At 38.9% G+C, this 15,136-nt stretch overlaps 1 protein-coding gene across 13 annotated transcripts in view; it reads right to left on the reverse strand.

The window, feature by feature from the left end:
• CHD9 (chromodomain helicase DNA binding protein 9) overlaps positions 1 to 15,136 on the reverse strand; it is a 212,261-nt gene that overhangs the window by 22,549 nt on the left and 174,576 nt on the right. For all 13 annotated transcript variants that reach the window (XM_032854469.1, XM_032854470.1, XM_032854473.1 and 10 more), the window contains 6 exons: positions 11,812 to 11,915; positions 11,200 to 11,317; positions 10,348 to 10,405; positions 7,438 to 7,480; positions 6,032 to 6,251; positions 2,620 to 2,822 (listed from right to left, as the gene is read on the reverse strand). In XM_032854469.1, the coding sequence (XP_032710360.1) occupies positions 2,620 to 2,822; positions 6,032 to 6,251; positions 7,438 to 7,480; positions 10,348 to 10,405; positions 11,200 to 11,317; positions 11,812 to 11,915 (746 nt within the window). The remainder of the gene's footprint in view (positions 1 to 2,619; positions 2,823 to 6,031; positions 6,252 to 7,437; positions 7,481 to 10,347; positions 10,406 to 11,199; positions 11,318 to 11,811; positions 11,916 to 15,136) is intronic.

Here is a 15,136-nt window from a genome sequence, read left to right on the forward strand (position 1 = left end):
GAACTCATTTATAAATCAAATGAAAACTGTTAAATCCTACCCCATAAACAAACCGAAGTCCACATATCCCTAGCTGCACCAAGAAACTCAGTGCATTAGAACTCACAGGAATACCAAAGGCTTTCTTAAAATTTGAGGGAAATGCAGGAACATCGTCAAATGCCATGTGAAGTAATGGCTTGAACTGATTCAGTTTCAACATTAGATCTTGTGCTCTTCCTTCTGATGGGGTTATATCTTTGTGGGTGGAGATACTGGCAGTTTAGAAATATTCAAGAAAAGATAAGGGTTTGTTGAAGTAATGCAGGGGTCACTGAAAGGAGCTCATACAACTTGAGCATCAAAATAATGAGAGTACTGGGTTATAACCTGTAGGACAAAATAAATACCCGAGTCCATTCTGATATGAATAAGTAATTGAACAGCGGATGAAACGGAAGCAACAGTCCTTGCTTGCAGCAGAATTCCACAGTAAAAACTGTTATACACAAGGACCTACTCATGGATACTTAAGTCAATGGGTGAAAAATTCGAGGATAAACAGGATTTGTGTGGTCTCAAAGTATCTCAAGATATTTTTAACTGCAGGGGAAAAGGTAGTGATTTTACACTGGAGAAACAGCTATTGTAACCAAGTGGTCGAGGGCAACACCGTCAGTGTTGGACATTCTGACATTCTGAACCCATGGTACTTTCTGAGAAGGACACACCACTTGTGTGTTGCAACCACATGAAAACACAAGACAAATCCAAATTGGGGGATTTGTGGCAAAATAACTGATCAGTATTTTTCTACGGTATCAGAGCCATGAAAGGCAAGAAAAACTGAGGGTCTTTTTTAGACTACAGGAGGCTAAGGGAGAAGACCAACTAAACAGAATGTGGGATCCTGGAACAAAAAAGGACATCAGTGGACAAACTGGTAAGATCTGACCAGTTTTACAGTTAAGGTAATGCCATTGTACTAATGTTAATTTCTTCGTCTGATAATGATACTATAATTAGTCATGCGAGAGGCAAGGTTAGAGATACATGGAAACTTCTATAGGTTTTTGCAACTTTTCTGAAAGTCTAAAAGTAGTTCAAAATAAAAAGTTTTTTAAAAAAAGAAGTAATGGAACAGGAAACAAGAGTGGGAGTATCCATTCTACCTCCAAGGTTTGAGAGATGTATGGTGCCTGTAGGTGTACACATCTCACTGGTAAGTAAGTGTGGCTATTTAAGAAAGAAAAGTTGTATTTTTTTCTTCAATTTATATTATGTTTTCAAACAATCACTAGACTGTTGGACATAAATACTTATTAAGTTGTTTGGATCTAATTATTCATTAAACAGAACTTTTGGCCTCAGGTGTTGCGAAAAATTAGAGACAGTGAGGGCTCTGTGACCTGAGGAAGTTTGGAAAACTAAGTAAAACTTCACTTCCATTTCCAACAGGAAAATACTATGTTTTCAATCATTATTTAGTAATTAACTCTTCCTTTTTGTTTTAAAACTGGAGTCCAAAGTGGTTAATTTATTCACTGCATTTTGCAGTGTTGATGGGAATTAAAAAATTAAAAAAAGGGCTGCCTGGGTGGCTCAGTGGGTTAAGCCTCTGCCTTCAGCTCAGGTCCTGATCTCAGGGTTCTGGGATCAAGTCCCACATCAGGCTCTCTGCTAGGCAGGGAGCCTGCTTCCTCCTCTCTCTCTCTACTTGTGATCTCTCTGTCAAATAAATAAAAAATCTTTAAAAAAAAAAAAGAAATGAGGGCCTCTTGGCAACCATAAATAATAGAAGACATAATACTTTGCTTTATCTTTCTTTTTAAACCCATTGCTAGTCTTACAAAGACGTTTAAGTAGACCAAAATCTACTCTGAATCATCTGATATTTGGGTAATCAAGTAATGGGCTACTCTATTCAGCCAACTGACAGCAGATCTGTTAGGACATAAAACTAAAACAAGCAAACAAACTCACGTGAAATTTACGTTCTTTTATTAGCCATTTATATTTTTACTATGAAATAGGAGTAGGAAGCCACTGGGTTTAGCAGTCAGAAATCATATTCAACAAAGAATGGAGACAGTGGCTTATAGCAGGTCATCAAGAGGAGTTGCTGACAGGTTGAGTTATTTTTCTGGGCTTCGAAGACAATGAAATTCACCCCGGAACAGGGCCTTGGCTGAGTATCAGCCCATCTGATTAGTTCCTTTTTTTTTTTTTTTTAAGGCTCTGGGTGATTTTTTTCTCCCCCTACTAAAACTCTTTAAAATGTTCTTTAAGTGGAGGCCTCATTCCTTACAAGATTATTCATGTAAATAAGCCCTCCAACACAGTTCCTAGCAGATGGACTAAAAACTACCGTATCATAACTACCTCCCCCGATCATCAGTCTAATACTGAATAAGCACTGGCCATTCCTCAAAACTAAGGGTATAACTTTATTCTTTTTAGATCTCATTTTAATAGCAGGATTTACAAATAGGGAGATCTTTGAACATAGTTTATTTACAATTCTGAAAAATTACTGATGTGCTGAATTAGTGCAGAAATAAACAAGTTGGAGATTTCTGAATTTTAGTACTTTTCGCTTCTTTTGACCCAAACCAGGAAAGACAGAAATTTTATACCTACCTTCTTTGGAAGGAAGACGACAAACCCTCCGACACATAGACATGAATGCGTACAAATACTTCTCCAAGCTATCATCGGTTTTCTTATGCAGCCTAGCCATAGCTCTAAATTTTGTCCAATCAAATTGGCCTCTATCAGGGTCAAATACCACTCCAAATGTAGACACTACTCTATAAAAGTCAGCTTCTTCTCTTCTTGTCCATCTATTTTGAGTCAGATTAAAGAAAAAGTCACAGTGGTTACTAAAATATTTATTAATGCTGACTATAATGACTATAATAAAATTAAAAACATTTCAAGTTTCTAACACTTTAAAGGATTAAGTGCAGGATACTGGCTTGCATATACATTTAAAAATGCTAGTTGAGGGGTGCCCGGGTGGCTTGGTCAGTTAAGCGTACGACTCTTAGATTAGGCTCAGGTCCTGATCCCATGGCTCATGGGATTGAGCCCCGTGTTGGGCTCTTTGCTCCACAGAAGTCTCCTTGGGTAGTCTCTCCCTCTGCTCCTTCCCCTACTCGTGCGTTCACACTCTCTCTGTCTCTCAAATAAATAAAGTGTTTAAAAAAAATGCTAGCTGACTCATCTATGCAACCATGCTTCTTTTTCCTTCAGGTAGTAACAGTTTTTTGCACATCTACTCTGTAAAAAAATATGCAGGGGATACAAGATTATGTAAGACACAATGACCCTACCTTTAGGGAAAAGATAAAACATTTCAAAGACATTTCTAGTATAAGGTAGTAGGTTATAGTTGTATGTTTTATAGAAACCAAGAATTTTAGGAGAGCATAGAAGATGGGAGGACCACTTCAGACTAGAGTGATGAAGAAGCATCACAGAAGTAAGTGGCTTATAAGATGGAACAAAGCAAAGATGAGCTTGGGAATTCTAGGAAGAGCTCACAGTATAAGCAAAGCAGGAAGTAATCTGCATTTTGGGCGTATGATGAGCATTCCAGATTGACAAGGATATGGCTCCTATTGGGGACAGAAGGAGATAGAGTTGGGGTCAGATTATGAAACACTCCATATACTTGGCTAAAAACAGTCTCCGTTCAGCTTTAAGAGGGTAATATTATCCTCACACACCAAAGATCTCCAAACCCAATCTAATTTATGGACACTTTTTCCTGGTTAAGTTATGGAATTGTGTGAACGAGAAAGAATGCATGACACCTTTGAAAAACATCAACAGGTCGTTTTCATCATAGTGCTACCTTAAGAAGATTAATGTAATACTGATGTAAAAAGAGCCTGGGAAACCAGTCAAATCGTAAGAAACTTGCATCTGGGGGACAAAAGTAGGAACAGAATACAAAAGATGGATTAAAAGATTACACAGGACATACAGAAATGTGACACAGTATCCACCATCAAAGAATTTATAACTTAGAAAGACAAGACATAGAAAGGCAAAGATCAATGTCCTTAACAACATTTCATATTAGTGTGACAATGTGTAGTTTACTTGGGTAAGTGCTATCTGAGTACAGGAAACAAGAATACTGTGAGCTGGACTGGTTGAGGAAAAATTATTAGAAGAGATAGGATAGATGTTGAGCTCTGAAGGAGAGGTTAGGTTTGGAGTAAGGAGTAGGAAAAAGGGTGTCCCAGGTGATAGGAACAACATCAGCTAGGTATTGAGTCAAGAATACATAGGACATTATGGCCGAGGGAACAGTACCGTATAGAATTAGAAATGCATGGTGACGCTGAAACTGAAGAGACTCTTGAACTGAAGCTTAAAAACAAACTTCATACCTGTAGTAAATAAGGAACCATGGACTATCATGACAAAACTAGATTTTAGGAAGATTAATCCAGAACCCACCAGCCAAGGGAAAATGCATGTGGGAGGTTAAAGATGGCCATGAATTCCCTGCCACTCTTCCCACGCAATCGATTTCCCTCTCCCTTTAATCTTGGTTGGCCCTGTGTCTTTTTTGGACCCACAGAATGTGGCACAAGTAACACTTTGTAACCCTGAGGCTAGGCCTTAAGAAATCCCAGTTTCTTCTGCCTTTGCCACTGGGAATGCTCCCTTAGTCAAGCTCCCAGTGCCAACAGCCAGCCATGTGGGTGAGGCCACTTTCTCCGTCTGGCCCTCTCGGCATTCCCACCAACACCACGGGGAGCAGAAGAACCACCTGGTCAACCCACAGAATCGTGAGAAATAAAAAAACTCATGTTTAAGTCACCATATTTTGGGGTGGCGGCTATCACGCAATTATAGATAACTGAAACAGTGTATTTGCTGAGGTGGTAGTATGTGAAGAAGATTATGTCTAGGGCATTTAAAAATCTTAAGTTTCAGACTAACTAAATTCTGGTTACAATCAATGTGTCGCAAATAATACGAAAGAGAAAGGATGTATTTTCCAGAGAACATCCAAGGACCCAGGCTTAACGTGGGGGCCCGGTTATTATGGAACACTGTTGTTCTTTTCAACATTCTCTAGCCTTTTTGAGAAGTTAAAGCTTTTGGGAGGAAGAAGTGTGCCTGTCTTAACAAGTTCTCTTGCAAAAAGGTCTACATTCATTCCCCTTTGATATCAGTAGTTCCAAGGCTTCAGCCTCTGTATAAAGCATACATGGACTCGTCTTTCATACATTCTTCGATTTCATAAATGTCATAATGTAAAAATAAGGGAGAATGAACTTAATTTCATGTAATTTAAATGTATGCTTTATTAATAATTTAATTCTTGAGTTTGCTTTGCAACTTCATTTTTTTTTTTTTAAAGATTTTATCGATTTATTTGACAGACAGAGATCACAAGTAGGCAGAGGCAGGCAGAGAGAGAGAGGAGGAAGCAGGCTTCCCTGCTGAGCAGAGAGCCCGATGTGGGGCTCGATCCCAGGACCCTGGGACCATGACCTGAAACGAAGGCAGAGGCTTTAACCCACTGAGCCACCCAGGCGCCCCCCATTCTTTTTTTTTTTTTTTTTAAAGATATTATTTATTTATTTATTTGACAGATACAGAGAGAGCACAAGTAGAGCAGCAAGCAGAGGGAGAGGGAGAAGCAGGCTTTCTGCTGAGCTGGGAGCCTGATGTGAGGCTTGATCCCAGGACCCTGGGATCATGACCTGAGCCGAAGGTAGCCGCTTAACTGACTGAGCCACCCAGGTGTCCCTGCAACTTCATTTTTTAAATAACTCCCTGTTTGTAAGCATGACAAAATAATGACTAAATGTGAAGCATGGCCAGGAGCTATAAAATGCAATAATCTTTGACCATATTTGTTGTATATATGTGTGTGCACGTATAAAACACTTTGCTTTGACCAACTTCTCTCCCTATATGTGTTTTTCACAAAATGAGATATTCACACTCTAACAGTCTTCTGAATGAATAACTATATTCATACAATTATACTAATATTAAAAATTTAGTGCTATTGTCTTACCTCTGCTGTCTTTCTATCTTGGCTGCCATTTTAGGATTGAGGGTGGCTTCTTCGTAAAGAGGCTGCATTACACTGGCAGGCACTGAGAAAGTAGGCTGTATCTGCTGGATTTGTCTGTTTTTATTAGTACGCTGATATGCAGTGATGAGACGCCTCAAACGAGTAGTTAAAGCTGACTGAGTCGGCCAATAAATTTTATCACCTTCCATCAGCTGACCATCTATATTTAAAGAAACTCATGTCAATAATAATTAAAAAAACCCAGCTGAAAACCAAAAACAACTCCGCCCTCGAAGACTAAATAGATACTGAAATGAAACTCATAAAAACAGCAAAATTCCCTTACTTAAAATCTTTTTCTTTCCACCTGAGTATGTGGGGAAAAACCCACACAAGCCAAACCTCTCAATATAAAAAAGTTTTCTTTTAACTACAGCTCTAAAAATGTTACAACAAACTTGAAGTAGTAAGCTCAAAGTAAGTCAGTCACAGGGCACTAAAGAACCATATAGTATCTACTGAATATCCCTTACACAGGAAACACAACTCCTGCATTTCCAGGTCTGATACATTTCACTGGCTGGCAAATATTCAAATGCCTTACATTTAACGAATTAAAAGTCAAATGAAATCCCTGAGAAGTTGAAAACTATAAACTCTTAATTAAAGCCACCTTCTATATTAAATTTATCTCCAGTTATGTGAGAATCAAAACAATTTTAAAGGTCCTTAGTGAGGAACATTTATTATAAAAAATTCCCTATGACAATGCTATCAGTTTTAAGCTTTTATTCACCTAATAAAGTAGAGGATCTAGCTCTCTATTTCCAGGGTATAATCTTATAATTACATATACCATAATTAAGTGGTAATTGTTCATGCTAAGCAAATACTACTCCTTCCTTCCTAGTCAAACTATGAAAGGATGAGGCCCTATTCCACTTGGGTGTTAGCTGGGAGTGAGTGAGTGTACTCTGGTGACAGCCTGTTTCTAGCTTGATAATCAGAAGGAAGTAGAAGACCCTGTAAAGAAAGGCTATGCAAAAGAGGGGTGTAAGAAAGGTTGGTTCATAATATGATTCCTAATATGGAACTAATAAGCTGTTGAATGGATTACTGAATCAACATGTTAATGATGAAATCTGATACATAAGTTTAATAATCATGCCATAAAATCATCAAAGCTTTGATTCCGTAAAAGCTCAGTGAGTCGTGGCATAAAGATCTGCAACTAAAAATACTGTTAAATTCCCAGTCAACTAGTGTGTCCCTTAAAGATTATGATGGTCTTCAATAAAAAATTTCATACACATCTAAAACATCATAGAAGCGTAATAGTTTATCGATTTCATGGTATCCTGAGAATGCGAGTTTCCACTAAGTAAAAAGAGAGAAATGCAATTTACCTCCATCTGCTATAACAAGATCTCCTGGTGAAGACACATCATCCTTTTAAAAGAAAACAGAAATTTGTCATAGGGTGATTGGGTCACGATACATTAAAGACGCAAAGGGAACCAAGCATCTTAATAGTAACAGAGAACTTTTTGCAACAGAATTTTTAATGATGTATTTAGCAAAAAATAAATAAATAAAACTAATATATTGTTCTTAATCCCCACCCTTTTACACTTCTCTATTGCCTTGTACACTTCAGTCCACTTATTTTCCACTAAAACTTTCCCCTTCCATGATCATGCTTAGGCCAGGTGCTTTTCCTCCATCCTTCCTCTAATCGCAAATACACCCTAGGTTTTATTGATAACAGGTTTTTCATTTTTGTTTTTGTTCTATACCAACTCTGGTAGCTTATTCATTCTTATATTTGATTATCAGACAACCTGCAAATCTTTTCTCTTTCAGCCTTAACAGTTTGCTTGTACTATACATCTTGTTTTTATCTGTCAAGAGAGCATCTCCAATCAGGTATTCCACCATTACTCTAAACACAGTCACTACTTGGAATAGTAGTTTTATTGCAATGACTACTATTTTTTGTTGTTTTAGAAAAGCCTGAAGTTAGAATTCTCATCATTCCTTTGTAAGTGGGTCTTTTTTTTCTGGTTGCTTTTAACATCTGCTCTTTGTTTGGAATTCTGTAATTTCACCAGGATGTTTTTTTGGAGTGGATTTAATTTTGTTAACCCTGTCAAGATTCACTTTATTTCTTGAATCTCAAGATTCGTGTCTTTAAGCCTGAAAACGTCTCAGCCGTTATCTCTCAGAGCAGGTCTTCTCCCTTAATTTCTCTGGTCGCTCCCTCTGGACTACCTATCAGACATGTGCCAGACATTATTATGCCATCCTCTTTGTCTCTAAAGAGTTTTTCATATTGATTTACTGCCTCCCATACCTTTTACTGACTCTAAGAAAATGGATCTGGGCTCTTTAAATATTTTTTGCCAGCCAGTATGATGTTAAGCTTTCTCAGTTGTGGCAGCAAGAGATGCACAGAAGGAAGAAAAGGGTTTTACTTCTCTGGTTTGGGTGAACTCCTCCCTGGTTTAGCTCCCACAGCACAGAAGCCTCCCCAGAGAGCCTCCCCAGCGCCCACCTCTGCAGTTCCAGCAGCTTCTTTACATGCCTGCTGGCCAGCAGCTTTCCCTAGCAGCCTTGGCCTCAGTGGAGTTCCTTCTGTGAGACATTTCCCTAGGAAAAGCTCCCTTAGTAACCCTGGAGGGTGGATTTCCAGCAAGTTGTGCTGGCAGGGCATCCCAGTAACTATTCTGACATCCAACGAGGTATAGCCATGCCCTCTCAAAAAACAAAAAAACAACAAAAAAAAAACCAAAACAGCATCTCAGCCCTGCCAGGGACAGGGCTCTTCCTTGGCTGCTCTGACAGCCCTAAGCACAGTGGCTAGTCCTCACTTCAGTCCCCCTACTAGAGTCAATAATTCTTTACATTGAACTTTCCCTATTCAATGGACTATGTGGTTTCTCTCTCCTGACTGGGCTAACCTGAGCCGTCATGCTACATTATAGATCCTTTCCTCAAATCTGCTTTCTTAATCATTTCTTCTCTCAAGATCTGTGTCTAATCTGCTTCCCCAGCTCAATGTTTAACCTATTTGTTGAGTTTTAATTTTCAATGACTGTATTTTCCACTTCCAATGTTACACAAAATCATTTTTTCATATATCCCTCGACTTTTAAAGTCATATATCTTTCTTTCTTTGTTCTTGGATCTTTAATGTCTTTAACCATTTAAAAATTTACTTATTTTCTATTTTAATAGCTCGCCATCAGAGGTTCTTAGAGGTCTAATCTTGGTTTTTGTTTGCTAAGATTCACTCATGGTAGATTGTTCCTCATATTTAAATTTTTGGATTTTGACCTCATTTCATGGACGGCTTTTACCTTTAGGACTCAAGTATGGTCTACACTGTTTCTTCCACAATTCTTTTTCTTTTCATTTCTACTAGATACCTCAGGGTTATTACTAACCTGGGACCTTTTCTATAATTACATTTTTGGTTCGAGAGTTCCTGGTCCACGCAAATGATGTAAAAGAATCAACTGTAAGCTCAAGAGAAAGCACGCCTATAGCTATGATTTCTCAGGGGAAACAATTTTTTCCCTAGCCAGTCCCTATCTGCAGGTAAGTTCCTCGCTATTGCCCTAGGCTGTTTGTCAGAGAGTACTGCTCTCTAGGGGTTCTCATTGTACGCAGGATCTCCATTCTCACTGCCACACACTGGCCCAAACCCTCTCTAGTCCTCATACAGGGATCGATATTGAAACCCTTTGGCCACCAAGACCACCACACCCTACCTGATAGTTACAGCACCGTCTAGTGCTTTCCTATGCTCTCGTATTATAGAATCCCTCATCCCTTTTCACATCCTTGCCCCATGCCACAGAGTATTTTCACCCAACTCAGCCTCTTCCTTTTGACTTTCTACAAGCAGAACACTCAGAACTATGCGTTAGCAGCTCAGAATTCCTCTAGGCTCTACCCTCTATTTTTAACCCTTTATGTAGGTCTAGTTTCTATCTGTTGCTGGGTACTTTCAGTGTCTACTTCTCCCTTGGCTTCCGGGTTTTGTCCCCGACCCTGTGTACCTAGCTCCTAGTGGTGAAGCAAGTGGGCAGGCTCCATTTCATTCACATGTCCACCCAGCCTCCCGTGTGTCTAGAAGGGAGATCAGGCATACTCTGAAGGACTGTTTGTGATGACTGTCAGCAGATCACTAACCTAGCTAACCTTCTGAAGAGCAGAATTGTGTATAAGGAAAAACATATGAAGGAAAAACACACAAAGGAAACCATGGAGTAACCAGAAATGAGGACTTTAGAGCTGGATCTGAAGCGTACCTCTATATCATCTTTAAAGAGAGCTGGGGCGGGTTTGTATTCTGGATCTTCCACATCCCTGTTAAAATACCAACAGATGCTACAATTATTGGACGGGACTTAAGATTTTCCTGCAAGGACAAATGGAGTCTTGTTGGAAGGACTTTTTAGCATGTTTTCAGACTGAAATTTCTGTTCGTTAACTTGAGGACCCCAAGTCATAGCATGAAGACGTTATATGGCAAGTCAGAAGAAACCTGCTTCTAATGGACTCTTACTAACAAGCTCGCTTTTAAATGTGGTAATATTAACCTCAACCCAGTCCCCTACTTTTCCCTTTTGGTAAGAAAACAAAGATAGTAAAGACCTTACAACACTTATAATGAACAAACATCCCATTTCTCTTCAATTGTAATATTCTTTGTCTTCTTCCCTCTAATGCCCTTAGAACTGTGTGGCTTTAATGGCCATGACTATTAAGAACAGAAAAATGAAGGACTCACCACAAGGATGGGTATGGGGCAGGTGGAGTCTTTTTCTTGATCACACCATTGGATAAACACTAACTTACTAGAGTTTCATTAAGTCTTAGATTATAAATTCCAATTCCCTTACTACTACTTTTTCTTTCTTTTTAGATTTTATTTATTCACTTGACAGAGAAAGACATGGCGAGAGAGGGAACACAAGCAGGGGTAGTGGGAGAGGAAGAAGCAGGACCCCAGGATCATGACCTGAGCCGAAGGCAGACACCTAACGACTGAGTCACCCAGGTGCCCCACTACTACATTATTTAAAGATACACATAAGCAACAGAACATACTGCTGTTGATAGAGATATATGGAGAAATCAAGCCCCCGAAATGCACATACCCATCCATGTAATCATTTGCCCTCTGTTCTGCAGCAACTGCTTTCTCATCAGGTTTTCCCACTCTTTCCAAGAAGCATAATGCTGGGTCTGCTCGGATGGTGTTATATTTTTCATAACCTGGAGGGATCACCAATTTTGAAAGTAAAAATGATAAGAAAAAAGATGGATGAATATAAGCATTCCTCATATTTACAGTGGGTGATGCTCCTGGACAAAAGGGACCGTATATTAAAACAGTACAGGGTAAGGCAGGTATTCTAGAAATTATCACCAAAATATTATGTGGTCTGGCATAGGTATATTTAAAAGTTTAGACTGAATTTATAGTTAAAATGAAAAAGAGGAAAACTGATCATACACAATACACTCACATAAGAACTCTTCCTGAGGGGAAGTTAGTGAGACTTCTGTCTAGGAGGGGCAGGTCATGTAGGCCACCCCCTTCTGTGAAGAAGTGTGGGGACTGACAGACAAAATTTGGTTGTTTGTGCTTTACATGGTATGTATAATAACATCAGTGTTACTGGAATGATGCTATAGGTGGAAATCGTGAAACTCAGAGAATTACATTATACACAGAAGACAACTCTACCTACCTTCCTTCTACTTACCATGTTTAAAGACTCCAATAAGAAGTGACTTATCAGCATCAAAATCCCACCATTCAGCAGGAACTTCTGAGTGGTCTGGTTCTGGGACCCAAACATCAATGTCACTTAAAAAAAAAAAATCACAATACGTGGCACTATGAATTATTACAAACAAGTCAAAGAGGCGGCAAACTTTACCTGGCCTGTAAAAAGCATTATGGCTTTTAAGAAAAAGACATTATGATTTTATTTCATTGATTTTTTTTCGTTATTTTCCACCATTACCACCAGTTAAAATTACAAAATTGTACAAGATCAACACAGTTACTAAAAAAATGAATTAATATCCTTAACCTCAACAGAAAACATTTTTCAACAGGTTTACTTTAACTCTTAAGGAATCACACTCTTTCCACTGATTTCCTTTATACATAAAGGAAGTATTTTATGGGAGAGTACAGTCTTATGTCAGCAAACAGCTTGACAAAAATCAGCTGGTTCAAGTACTTCATTTTGTATATGAAGAGACTGGGGCCCTAGATGAACAAATTAATTGCTTTAGGCTGCAAAACAAGTCCTATGTTTTCTAGACGGCTACTAGTAAGAAAATTCCACTGACAAATTAAGCATTGCTTACCAGCGGAGGAAAATGGCAAGTTTTGGATTCATAATTTGACTAAAACACTCAAAGTGCTATTTTTATGCTATATATATATATCATGCCTAAAAATGACAATATGATAAAGTACTAGAACTATAATAAATCCATAATACTTCGGTAATTTGGCTGTTTTCATGAGCATTAAACAACCACTAAAGTGCACTTACAATTCTGCAAACATAACTTCCTTTGCTTATCATTTGAAATTATTATTTTCCCAGGAACCTTTTATAATAACACATACAACACCACTAAAAATGAAAATATGCCGTGCAGAGGACTGAAATGTTTACTTTTGTACATAGTGATTCACGTTATTGTCTCCCTTAGCCTACCTAGCATATATAGCTAACATCTGACAATAATTAATTAGCAAATGGGTATCATTTTTACACACACACACACACACACACACACACACACACACACACACCATTCTTATATTTTATTCAACAAAGAAGGCAGAGGGGCACCTAGGTGGGTCAGTCAGTTAAGCATCTGACTCTTGATTTTGGCTCCGGTTATGATCTCAGGGTCGGGGGATCAAGTCCCACGTGGGGCTCTGTGCTCAATGCGGAGTCCACTTTTTCTCCTTTTCCCTCTGCCCCCTGCCCCCTCAAATAAATAAATACATCTTTTTTTTTTTTTTAAAGATTTTATTTATTTTATTTGACAGACAGAGATTACAAGTAGGCAGAGAGGCAGGCAGAGAGAGAGAGGAGGAAGCAGGCTCCCTGCTGAGCAGAGAGCCCGATGCGGGGCTCGATCCCAGGACCCTGGGATCATGACCCGAGCCGAAAGCAGAGGCTTTAACCCCCTGAGCCACCCAGGCACCCCAATAAATACATCTTCTTAAAATTTTTTTTATCTATTTGAGAGAGATAGAAAGAACAAGCAAGGGGAGGGGCAGAAGGAGAGAGATAAAGGAGGGGCTGTTTCCCAGGACTCTGAGATCATGACCCGAGCAGATGGCAGATGCTTAACTGAGCCACCTAGTCGCCCCAGTAACTAAATCTTAAAAAAAAAAAAAAAAAGCAGCCAGGTAGAGATTGGATGGGATAAATTATCTTGGGAAATCAAATTTTCTTTTTTCTTTTTTTTGGGAAATCAAATTTTCTAGTTGGGAATTTCGCTATTTGATATATGTGAATTATCAATTTTCAAAGAATGAAGATAGAACATAAAAAAATTAAGTAGAATTTCATCTCCTAGTCTTAGCACCAAAATTTCATGTTAATAAACAGGCCTATTGTTCTGAAAAAATGGGAAGTTTCCTACTTACAATTAAGTTGTGTAGCAAAAATTCATTTGTAAGTTCACAAATTATCTTTGGGAACTCAAAATAAATTTTCATATAGAAATAAATTGATAAATGGTCAATATGTTCCTGAGCAAGCCCACAAGAACCCAATATTTAGCTACTAATACAGCATAAATAAAAGAGAGTGGCAATGAAAACAGAAGACTTACAAGTCCTGTAAGTAAATAAAACACGAAGTATAGATAGGAAATTACTTTTTATTTTTCATAAGTGTTTGCCAGCAGAAAAAAGTTTTTAGTTCAAGGAATACGGAGAAAAGGATGGAGACATTTCTCTAGATTCTTAAAGAAAATTTCTGCCCTTAAATGAACATCTACCTTTAATTTTTCTTAAAAAACAAAAGGGTTACCATCACAGTATTTTCAAGCTTACTGTAGGAAAATAGAGAAAGAGTGATTTTCCTGGGATACAACAAAAGCTTAAAAAGTGATGATGAAAAATACAGTTAAAGAAGGTATGTATTTTTGATTGATTTCCTGACCAGGACTAAAGAAAGCGTAAAAACCCAAAGATGAAGGCCAGAGGAAACAAAGTGAGTTACCCTCCCCGACCATCAGGTGGCACTCTAAGCTCAACACACTGTGAGGATCGTCAGCGGTGGAAAGATTTCCAGCTCATAAAGAGCATACACCCACCCAGCGTTCCAGTGTAAGTGCCAAGTGCATGGCAAGTGTTGCTTAACTGCTAGGGAAAGGAACACGAGGTTCATGTGCTCCTGTGGTTGATTTCTGTTTTTAAAGATTCAGTTCATGTTCTGTCTCTTGCAAAAAGCTGCCTTTAACTTCCCAGACTTGATCATTCATGCAAAATGTATTTGAACAGCACTCATTATGTGCCAATAATAGAAATAATTGGGCAGACACTCCCTGCTCCTGTGAAGAGGTACCCACAATACTGCATGGTGAGTGCTATGACAGCCGACCTTGGATATGTGCCTGACCCGGCCTTAAGAGGCCAGGAAAGGCTGAGGTGACGCCAGATAAGCATTGGGTGGGGGGGTATGGAGGCAAGGGGGAAAGGAAATATTCCAGCAAGACTGCAAATGCCTGGAGTGTAGTACAGAAATAAACTGACACCGCAGAAAAGATGACAGCATCCAAAAAAAGGAGGTGACAAGAAGAGGGCACCTATGAGAAGACATTTAAGAGACAGGTTGAAGAGGAACTGCAAAGCAGCAAGCAGAAAGCTAGAAAGAACCTCTCTCTACAGGTGAATGCTATTACAGAAGCATTTTTAAGAAGAGGGAAATGGTCAATAAAGGTAAAGTAGGACAGGGGCACCTGGGTGGCTCAGTAGGTTGTGCGTCTGACTGTTGGTTTTGGCTTGGGTTGTGGGATCGAGCCCCATGTCGGGCTCCATGCTCA

Source organism: Lontra canadensis, unplaced genomic scaffold (assembly GCF_010015895.1).
Source record: "Lontra canadensis isolate GAN:19392208 unplaced genomic scaffold, GSC_riverotter_1.0 scaffold8, whole genome shotgun sequence".
Lineage (NCBI taxonomy): Eukaryota > Metazoa > Chordata > Mammalia > Carnivora > Mustelidae > Lontra > Lontra canadensis.